This window comes from Nothoprocta perdicaria, unplaced genomic scaffold (assembly GCF_003342845.1).
Source record: "Nothoprocta perdicaria isolate Ctin4 unplaced genomic scaffold, notPer1 scaffold_230, whole genome shotgun sequence".
Taxonomy (NCBI): domain Eukaryota; kingdom Metazoa; phylum Chordata; class Aves; order Tinamiformes; family Tinamidae; genus Nothoprocta; species Nothoprocta perdicaria.
Genome location: NW_020455456.1, coordinates 156510 through 166816, shown reverse-complemented (window position 1 = coordinate 166816; position 10307 = coordinate 156510). Strand labels below are relative to the sequence as shown.

General features: G+C 40.4%; 1 protein-coding gene across 1 annotated transcript in view; it reads right to left on the bottom strand.

The window, feature by feature from the left end:
• Positions 1-299: 299 nt before the first annotated feature.
• The window catches only part of MTBP (MDM2 binding protein), a 20896-nt gene continuing 10888 nt past the window's right edge, over positions 300-10307 (bottom strand). Inside the window, exons 14-22 of the mRNA XM_026039493.1 lie at positions 9867-10031; positions 8907-9000; positions 8612-8767; positions 8034-8129; positions 5576-5842; positions 4082-4322; positions 2687-2800; positions 1482-1547; positions 300-780 (exon numbers count right to left, since the gene is read on the bottom strand). Of these exons, the coding sequence (XP_025895278.1) occupies positions 745-780; positions 1482-1547; positions 2687-2800; positions 4082-4322; positions 5576-5842; positions 8034-8129; positions 8612-8767; positions 8907-9000; positions 9867-10031 (1235 nt within the window). The 3' untranslated portion in view covers positions 300-744. The remainder of the gene's footprint in view (positions 781-1481; positions 1548-2686; positions 2801-4081; positions 4323-5575; positions 5843-8033; positions 8130-8611; positions 8768-8906; positions 9001-9866; positions 10032-10307) is intronic.

Below are 10307 nucleotides of genomic sequence, written 5' to 3'. Positions count from 1 at the left end.
TCTCTCTAATACATTTAAACACAATATGTCCAGTGTTTCACAGCTTTCACAATCTAGTTTTGACTATTCCTCCCCTGCAGAACTGCTTCTAAGGAGTGTTAAAAAGAGAAGACATGAAATTATGCCAGATATTCAACTTATACTCCCCTTCACACAATGATGGGATGTTGCACTCAAGAGACCTGCTGATTTTACTCATATATTAAGACAGAAAGATAATCGTGACTTCAATTCTATTTGTCTTCATGTGCAGGAGAAACAAAAACTCATGTAACTTGCACGACAAAGTCTACATGGTAGAGAGTTTTATCCAGTTTATTTATAAAACAGCAAGTAATTGTAAATAGAACACTGGTCTTTGTGCAAAAAGGCAAACCAGCCTGTCGTCACAATTAAATACAACCTTTTTTACTCATGTTAGTAACAAACACTCATTAAAAAAGTACAAAGTTTTATCAAAAATCAGCCCAAGCTGCATTCTTTTGAACAATGAAACATAATAAATATGCATATAAAAAGCTATTTTCCTTTGAGTTATAAGTTAAAATAGAAAGTTCAGGTCCSAGGACTCAAAACATGCTGCTTTGCTCGAGAATTAACTCTACACCACCGCTGCAACGGGGCCCCTCCAGGCGCCGGGGGGTGCATGTGCACACACGGGCACCCGCAGCGCTTTGCATCCCACGGGCAGGACTCTGTTTGGGGAGCTTCCCCGAAGCTGTGAACAGCACCTCCTCGGTCTCTCTAGTTGCCAGTCTTCTCCAAAACCCATTCAATCACCTAGGAAAATCAGAGGGAAGAATTACCCGCATAGCTCCTGTTTTGGAGGGAAATTAAGAACACGTAATGTACTTCAACGCTTTCTTCATTGGTGTAGCTTTTGCTCTGACAGGAAWTAAAGGGTAACCCACTCAAAAGAATGAAGTGTAAATAAACAAGCAGCTGGTGCAGTGCTACCAGGGAACTGTATTAAATCCTAGAGAGCACCTGCTCTTTAGCAAAAGGCATTGGAGGTCCCCCGAACTGAGCTACTTCACCCCACTGTCCATGCACCAGCAGGAAGGTACACACACACAGTGCTATCCAGCTACTGTTTTCCCCTCTAAAAAAGTCTTCAAGTCATAAGGGAAGGAAGAAGTCCCAACTGATCCAGATGTCTCTCAAGGAATAATCTCAAATGTCATTTTGGGGGTGATGTGGGAAAGTCTCTTCCTTTACATCTCTCACTGTGCYACATGGCACATCACTTCGCCAGCTGTAACTACAACACTTTCTRAAACATCTGTAAATGCAACTGGAAATTCTGCCAAGGGACTGATGGACAGAGTTTTTGTGGGACTGTAGAAGTGACACAAAACCACAGCCAAAGGAAGGTTTTCACTCATCTCTTAAAGCCATGGGCCAAACTCTCCTACACCAGGCAGCAGCATCTGCCTTTGGCCTCAGCTAGTTACAGAAAGAGCTTTTCAAATCACTGGTACCTGCTTAGCGTTGTTATTTGCAGTYTTCTTCATTTCATCAAGAAGTCCCCTCGAAGTTTTCAGGTCCTAAACATGAAGCAAGAAGCCACAGAGATTAAGCCACTCAGACTCATTCCAGGCAGATGATAAAAGCACTTGTTACCTGGGTGGTACATAGCTTTTAATCACTTTTCCTACACAGAACTAGAATTATGTGATTTAATTTTTGACTTTAACAAAATAATAAGAATATAAATAATAATAAATAATACATACACAATATAAAGAATATAAAGACTAACTCAACTTCAGCTTCATCTCTCCCAAAAGCAGTTTGTAAAGTAAAACGGCAGCTACAATTCAATGCTTCTGAAGCAGATAAGRAGTCAAAGAGATCTTGCAGATCACAACAGGATCACAGCAGCTCTCCTCATTTTGTTCTCCACGTTGGAATGGAACCAGGAAGCCATCTGACTTCCCCATCTCCCTCTTAGCCCTCCACAGGGATTTTTCATTTTGGATTAGGGCTCAATTTAGGGGKATTCTGGAAGCGCTCACAGAATGAYTGAACAATTCAGTGCTAATTAATTAAGCAGCTGCTGCTCCGTCGGTGTCTGTGAGAGCTTTCAGCCTCCTCAATTGCAGAGCAACTGCAGTTAACTGAAGTCAYCTGTACTCAAGTTCAAGCTAAACTGAGCTCACAAACGTGGCAGGCCAAATRCATGCAAGTAAACAGAAACAGCAGATCAGCTTCTGAGCAACTGGTTATTAAACCCCCATACTCAGTTTTATTCGATTTTTGCTCAGATCAACCAACCTAGGCCCAAATGTTGACTTACAAAATCTCTTAGGCCTTGCTGGGATTGTTTCTCATCTCCTCCTGGGCTGATAAAACTCCCCATGATGCTGCCAGGTAAGTGGCTAGGAAAGCAACTGAGCACAAGCACAATCTGACCTCACAGAGCACTGCATTAAACACCTTACCTCACGTAAAAGACCACAGCTTCATCAGGCTGAAAACCAAAACATTAGACAAAATATACTGTAAAAATACCTTCTGCCTTTGATTACAAGTCCAAGGTTTCTCCAGATACTCTCTTTCTAAACATGTCACTAACAAATAATTAGGAAACATCAAATCTGAACAGTCAATCTCTGGCTACACTGAGCAATGGATTCACTTAATTAAGCTTAAAAATAGCTGAGAGATCAGGATTTCTTGTTACCTTCAGGTAGAACTTGGATATCTCAAACAGACGCTGGCTGCACGATGCAAAGCACTTGTGCTCCTCCGCAATTCCATGTTTTTCAAGAGTTTTGGCCACCACCTCCTTCAGCATCTTGGTAGCAAAAGAAATTCATTCAGAAATGGATCCCAATTATTGGCATGAAAGGTCACACTTGTTTTCTTTATCTTTGCCCCACAATAAGTGCTAAGAAGATGAGAGCAGTAACACACCGAGAGGAAAAAAATCCTGAAGTTGGATCTCACCTCTGTGACTCTGCCATTATTCCACCTGAATTTGGGTAGAGTTATTTCACAACCCAGTTCCACTTCCACCCTCTCAAAAATTAAGAAAAGGCTTGGAAGTGCCTGGAACGCAGAACTCCAGAGAATACTCACATGGGGTTTTTGAAGACAGAAAGTCTTCTGTAATGTCTTGGGTTTTCTCCTTCCTAAAATACTTTAATGCTATTTTCCTTCATATTGATATTTTTGAGTTCAATATATCTGTATTAAATCAGAAATTTCAACAGTAGAATCAGATCAGATCTCTGACATTCTTCCYATCAGAGACGCTTGAACTTTGCTGTAGTAGACCTGAGTGGTTCTCACCACTTTAGGTTTATTCTGGTCATTTCAACTTATTACCTCCCATTTATAGGAAAATGCCCTTTCTAAATTTGATGGCAAAATCTAAACATATTTCCTTCAGCTGCTTGCTTATAAGACTCTCAAATTCTGCAATTTTATTTGGGATGCAAAGCAAAATTGTCAAAAGTCCTCACGGCAGGCAGGCAACAACATGCAAAATTTAACTTCAGACCACCTAGCACAACAATTTAGCTTTTTCCTAAACCATGGATTTTGTTGCCAATCACAGGTGTCATTAGAAAGACATTATCCTCCTTCTAGACATAAACCCAGCTACTAATTAATTGTTATTGYATCAAAGTATTCAAATGTTCTATTAATGGACATGTGCAACTAGCAGAACATATTTTAACTCATCAAATAGTCCTGCTCTTCTGCAATGTCTTTCTTGTTCCAGCACAGAAGTTTCTTTGATGCCCTTAGGGGTTTTTTATTAATTTTCTACATTTTGTAACTCCTACTCATTAATATTCATTCCTGCCTTTTTTATACCCGCTTGTTATCTCTCTGTGCTGAGCTTCCCCAGGCACCACGTAATTATTTCTTAGATGCTTTCTCACTTCGTGCTTTTGAAGAAGTCCTCAGTGCCTGCAGGTCTCACTTACAGAAGTCAATAGAGCAAAATTCAATAATAACACACAGCAACCACACACTCCTTTTCTGGTTAAAAAAAAGTCAATTCACACATAGGAAAGAAGTTAAAGAGATGCTTTCTGAGCACAAAGCAAGCAAAATAAGTCTTTACCCGTGTATGTTTCTGAGATCTCGATTCCTTGGCTGGCTTTGAGGTCTCAGCTCCTGCTGCATCTACTCGACTGGCTGAGCCAGCCTTCRTGGCTGCTTTGTGGGGTTGACAGGACAGGTTCTGTGGCATCGAAGCCAAAGAAACGGATCTTTCCGAGCGCTTCCTGGTTCCTGCAACTGAACTTCCACTGCCACAGCTTGCCTGGGAAAGGAGGGAGTCTGTGCTCTCAGACTTGCATAGCCTGGTGGAAAAAGAAGGAAAACRTTTTGTATTAGTTCTTTGCATCTACTATAGAGGTTGCTGAATAACTGCTAAAAATAAAGCATTCTACATTCCTGCAAATAGCATCTGAAAAAGGCAGTCTATTAATGCAAATTTCTTCCCATTAGAACACCTCAGTGTTGGATTTGGCCTCTGACACAATTCCATTGCATCTCTGATTAAAATACTTTAGGAACAAATTCAATAAATTAGATAATTAGGAAGAGAAACTTTGTGGAAGAAGGACTAGGAGACTTCTCTAGACAGGGGAAAAGTCAAATTTGTTGGCTTCCAATCGTAGGATTAAGACACAGTCTCTTGAAACCACCCAAGTCTTTCAGCCCTAGAGGAATCTACTCAAATGCTTTTAAAAATCTTTATACAGGGGAACTTGAATGCTACAGAAACCTTGCCCTATCGGATCCTTTAACAGCAAGGTGTTGGTAATCCTGAAACACCAACTGTATGAAGTGCTAAACACAACTACACCTTCTCTTCTAGCTTCAGTAAGTTGGAGCTTCAGTAAGTTCCAGGAGATAAGGACATTCCCACAGGAAGATGCCTGCTGGGAAGTTTTACTGCAGCACGTGGCTGATTAGATTGCAAAGGGCACCCACCAAATACTGAGCAAAGGGAAAGCCAAGTACGACCATAGCAAGTGCATGCARAGATAGTATTTGCATTTTATATGGCATTTATTCTTTACTGACGCCAAGAATTTACAACCTGTGAGGGCATCTTACAAAAGAAAGTCTTAAGAATTAGATGTTCTGAAAGGAAATAAACGGCTCTGAAAACTGAAGGACCTTGGGTTTAGTGAGTCATTTTACACCAGAAATCCTCGGATTGGGAATTCAATTTTTTCATCTGTGAGATACTCAGCTTTCTAAAGCTCTAGTTGTCAACCTGTACTGCAAGCAGCTCTGACAGCGTCAGCCCTGGAGGAGGCTGTGACCCCGTCAAAGGCAAGCACCAACTTCCGCAAAAGACAACGTGAAGTCTTCTCAATAAGAGGTGCCTGTGTGGCATCGTTTTGATTCATCTAATGCTACCCCAACGGGAGGTCACACTGCAGGAAAAAATAAAATAAAAACTACAGAAGAGGATGAAGCAACCAGAGCATTTGTCTACATGGCTTTGCCTAAACAGATTTCCAGATGAAAGGGACGATGCATTTCACAAGAGACTTTGGAAGTATTTCATGCTAAAGATGCATTTTACTCACTGCATTACCTCTTCTTGGGATAAAAGCAATCCAGGTCCTTTGATCTGCGTTTGAGCCGGGATGCCTCCGCTTGGAGTTCGCTGTGCAGAGCCTCTCCGTCGGGGACGCTGCCGGGCTCGGAGAGCACCGCCGGGGACGGCAGCGGGCTCAGCACGGCCGGCACGGGGCAGCACTCCTTGCTGCAAGTGGTCTGGGTCTCRTAGCGAATCAGGCGCGTTTGGAGCTCAGCATACGCCACATCCCTCTCCAGAGCGTTCCTGTTATCCAGACAATACCTAGAATGGAAATGTGTTGGCAGCCTGTGAGAAAAGTCTGATTTACTACAACAGGAAAAATGGAATGACTTATTTTTGACTACAGTGTAAATCTCCAGCACCTTTTTGTCTGAATTGGTGCACTGTTCTGAAATACCTTAAATATTGCCCAGTAAATTACCCACACCTGATTGATTTGACTGCAGTTAAAYACAAGTCTAAGACACAAGGCAACCGTATAGCAGGTATTTAATATTAGTGCTACTTTTTCGACTAGGAAAAGTGGTAACAGGTGCAAGTCCTTCTGGATTGCCAAAACCCAGTGATACTGGCAGAATTAAGAGTCAAGTTGCACAAAATAAACTAGGTTGCTGTGAGAGTGTACGAAGTAAAAGCAAGTACAAGGGAAACAGGGCAGGTGTTGAGGCTGTTTAATACAGATTCTTTGCAGACTCTTTGGAAAGGCAAACTTCAGTTTCAGCCAGGACACGTACCAGTATATGAGGAAGGGCTAATATTTGAAGTGCTAAACATGCACGAAGGTGCACTGAACAAGCACCAGCTCCACTAGCTTTTCAGCTTCCCATCAGTTACAAGGATTAAGTGGCTTCAATCAACCAAGCCACAAGACAACCCCACAGTCAAGCAGGTGGCACTGCTGAGGAATCTATGATTGCAATTTTTTTTTTTTTAAATCAAATTCATATTTTTATATAATAATTCCATATTCCACTTTAACAGAGGAACAGCACTATTTCAGTGAAACAATCAGGAAATTGAAACAATAACATGTCCATTGACTTTTCTGCTGTGTAAAAAAATTCCAAAATCCCTTTTGTTTCATTGACCAGTCACAAATTACTTCTACTGCAGGAAAGGGCAATCCCGTATTATTCCATTCAGCTTCCACAAGGATTCCTAACAAGCCACATGAGACGACTTTCAGCCCTTCATCCAAACAACTTACAAAAGTCAGCCACTCTTGGGACCTCTGGACACTTTCTTTTTGCCTATTAACATGCTATTTCATTAAATTGCTAGATCTGATTTCTCCACTTTGTCTCCAGCGTATTTTCACATTCAGACAGAAGCTCACATTTCTTAAAACAGGCTGCAGAATCCATTTCTGCAGTTGATTAAGACTTTCCACTAGAAATAAATTCATTATCTGATAAGACCAAATTCTCTGAACTTACAAATTTCAAGGTACTTAAATTTTCCTTATTTAAATTCTCAGTCTCCCGAGTAATCACATTTCCTACAAAGATGAAAATGTTTTTATCTTCAGAAGTGAAACCGTCATGTCACTCACGCTGCACTAACTGCAGCTGCTCTTTGCAGCTCCAGATTCAGGATCATTACATCAGCCAAGTGCTTTTTGTCCATCACTTGGAAAAATAAATCTGCATTTCTTCTACCTACCCAGCTGTGGGTTGGTGCCTTTAAAGGTTAATCCAGAAAGAASAGATTCAGAAGTTACTACTAGAGAAAGGAAAGAAACAGCTGAACTGGTAAGAGTGACTGTTTCATTTGCTTAGAGAATATGGCTAAAACTACTAGAGTTTTAACACCRGCTTAACAAAATAATTCATGAAGCTCACAGAAAGAAATACACTAGTAGCATCATTGGTCACAGTTCAATAATCTGTATATGCAATTTTAGTAGGAGGAAGGAAACTGCATGAAGACCAACCTGCATACACGGTAGCCACTTATTTTCCAAAGGTTTGGGGTGTCCTGTGGCTAACACTAACAGTCTGTGCACATGGAAGTTACYCTGAAATACCTACAGAAGGATCTAAGCGTGTCCTTTTCCTTTTCTCATCATCCTCTCAAGAGGATTTTTTTCACACATTATATGATGAATACCCACCTGAACCTTCAATAAATACAACTGCCTGGCTGGAACGAAGTACAGCCCTAAGAAGGTGGGCTCTTCTCCACATTTCTACAGAGTTTGGCTAAAACAGCTGGGCTTACTAAAGGTTGGGAGGGGAGTGGGGTTATAACCATCAAAGCAGAAGGCTGGCAATTTAAACCAATGAAGAAAATTAAGCTAAGAAAGGGAGAGGAATCATGTGCAAAGTTATACAAATGACTAAAATGGACACAAAGTTTTGCATTAATAACATTCAACCTGCTTTAATTGTCTCTCCTTGTAACTTGACTGGAAGTTGAAAATACTTTTGGGAAAAGAAAGTRTGGAACTTACTCAACCCCATGATAATGGCATCCTGCTGCTTTTTCAAAAGGCAAAACTCTGAGCTTCCRAGGAGTGAGATCGGGAGTCACAAGGAAAACATTTTCACTGGGAAAAAAACCCAAAAAACATACATATATATACATATATATATACACATACATATATATATGCACACACACACGCTTTTAAAGAGTTGCAATCTGGATGAATTATACTTTCATAAACCAAAAACAAATGGCTTAACACACGAATACAAAAGCAACAAGCCTTGCAGTTCACAAGGCCCCCRGGGAATATACCAGTGGGAAGTTAAATCTTCACTTAAATAAGAATTTAAGTTCAACCTAATTAATATCTATTCAGTTATTATTTCAGAAGCTCTTAGAGCCAGGTTAGCAGCCAGGTTAGCAATCACTGCTCCAAATGACTTAAATCAAAGCAGGTAACTCTCACCCATCTCACAGCTGGGCATCTGAGTAGTAGAGGGAGCTGAGAGAAACAAGGAACTGACCTCCCACCTCCCAGTGCTCTGTCATGAAGTCTGACCCTGTAAGTACAGTAGTGTTTTCAATATTCCAAAATCATACCGCTTGGGAATGTGCAGGGGTTGAAGATCACCAACTGGTAAYCCTTCCGGTGTGAAGAATTTCAGCAACTCCTTAGCATCGAGTAATGTCAGTGACTCCTTTTGGCCATCTTTATGTCCCAGCAACTGTTCAGATGAATGTGGAAACATAGAAGCTCTGGGAGAGAGGAGGAAAAGAAAAAAAAAAATAATAATATTTTTTTGTTTACATGAAGCGATTTTATTACATACAAAAAGAATTACTCCTACTCCACAACAATCAAACTTGGTTAAAACCTACAGTATTTAACCATTACCTCATTTTTTGTTTAATTTTTTCAAAGTTTTCCAAATTCTGAAGAACATGTCTTTCTGGCCACTCCAGTGGATTTGGCTCCATTAAATCAGATCCTGCAAGAAAACCAAGCAGCAGAAAGTAAACTGTATCTAMAGCCAAAGCAATATATTTCTATACTATAGTATACTATTATACTACTAACCACACATTCCTGTCCCTCAAGACTTTCAGAACTCTACAGGGTAACACGAGTTGTGTGTTCTACCCCACAGACAGCCACAAAAACACATTTGGCATTGCAAAAATCATAAGGACTAGGGAAAGCCATGATTCTAGGGCTTCCAAAGCTCRTCTAAATACTCCAAAAGCAGAAGGAAGAATGGATAATAGAAAAAGAATGCAAAAATAACTATGCTGAAAAGGGTATTGCAAAGATAAACAACCATTATTGTACTGTGCTCATGCACACTGGTACCACACTGTACTGGTAAGTCCCAGCACAGCCATGTTAGTCATTTTCAAAAAATTAAAAGGTTTTGAAACCTTTTCCTATGTACCATTACTTTAAGAATTAAAATCATCACTCAGTAGGCTGTACTGGTATTACTGGGTATTCTACAGACCTGAATATTTGCAGCAGGATTGTGTCTCTGCCTGGGAGACACAGAGGGCATGTTCAACCCGAGGAGCAGACACGTGTGTCACTACTTTCTACCCAACAGCTGTGTTGCCATAATGGGATCATAGCTCCTTGTACCAGACATACAAGCAAAGATGAGAGGGAGACTAACATTTCTCCTGAATACTTGAATTGCTTATATTATCATAGGAAGTTAAAGAAGTCTAGTAGAAATTTAACACCACAGATGAATCTGCCCTGTGCTGTGACTGTGTTTTGTGCTCAGTTTAAAGTGTTTCAGCTATGAAAATACATCAAGAAAGATCGGAAGCAGTGAACTTGCTAAATAAAGGTACTTACCAGAAGTCACTGTGCAGGACCTAGTTTTATTGGCAAATTTCTGTAGAACAGGCTTAGGAAGACTCGCATTGCACAGYTCCAAAAACCTTTCTCTTGTAAGTACTAACAAATTTCTGAGCTCATCAGTAGAAACGAGAGGTGACTGCTTGGTCAGTTCCTTTCTCTCTACAAAAGAGAAGGGGAAAATGAAGAAAGGAAAGCTATTGCACCTGGTAAAGGTATCTGGAGCAGGCCTAAAYTCAGGGTTAAAGCATGAGGGAATCTGAGAGTGACTAAGTTAAGGCAATGTGAAGGGGAAAAACAACGGAAAAGGCTATGAACACAAGGTTTGTTTTCATTAAGATGATATTCTGTTAATTAGCTTCACAGTATGCCATTTTCAATGGTTTCAATATTTTATTTAAGTCAAGTTGAGCAATAGACTTGAAAAGTCCAGGATAG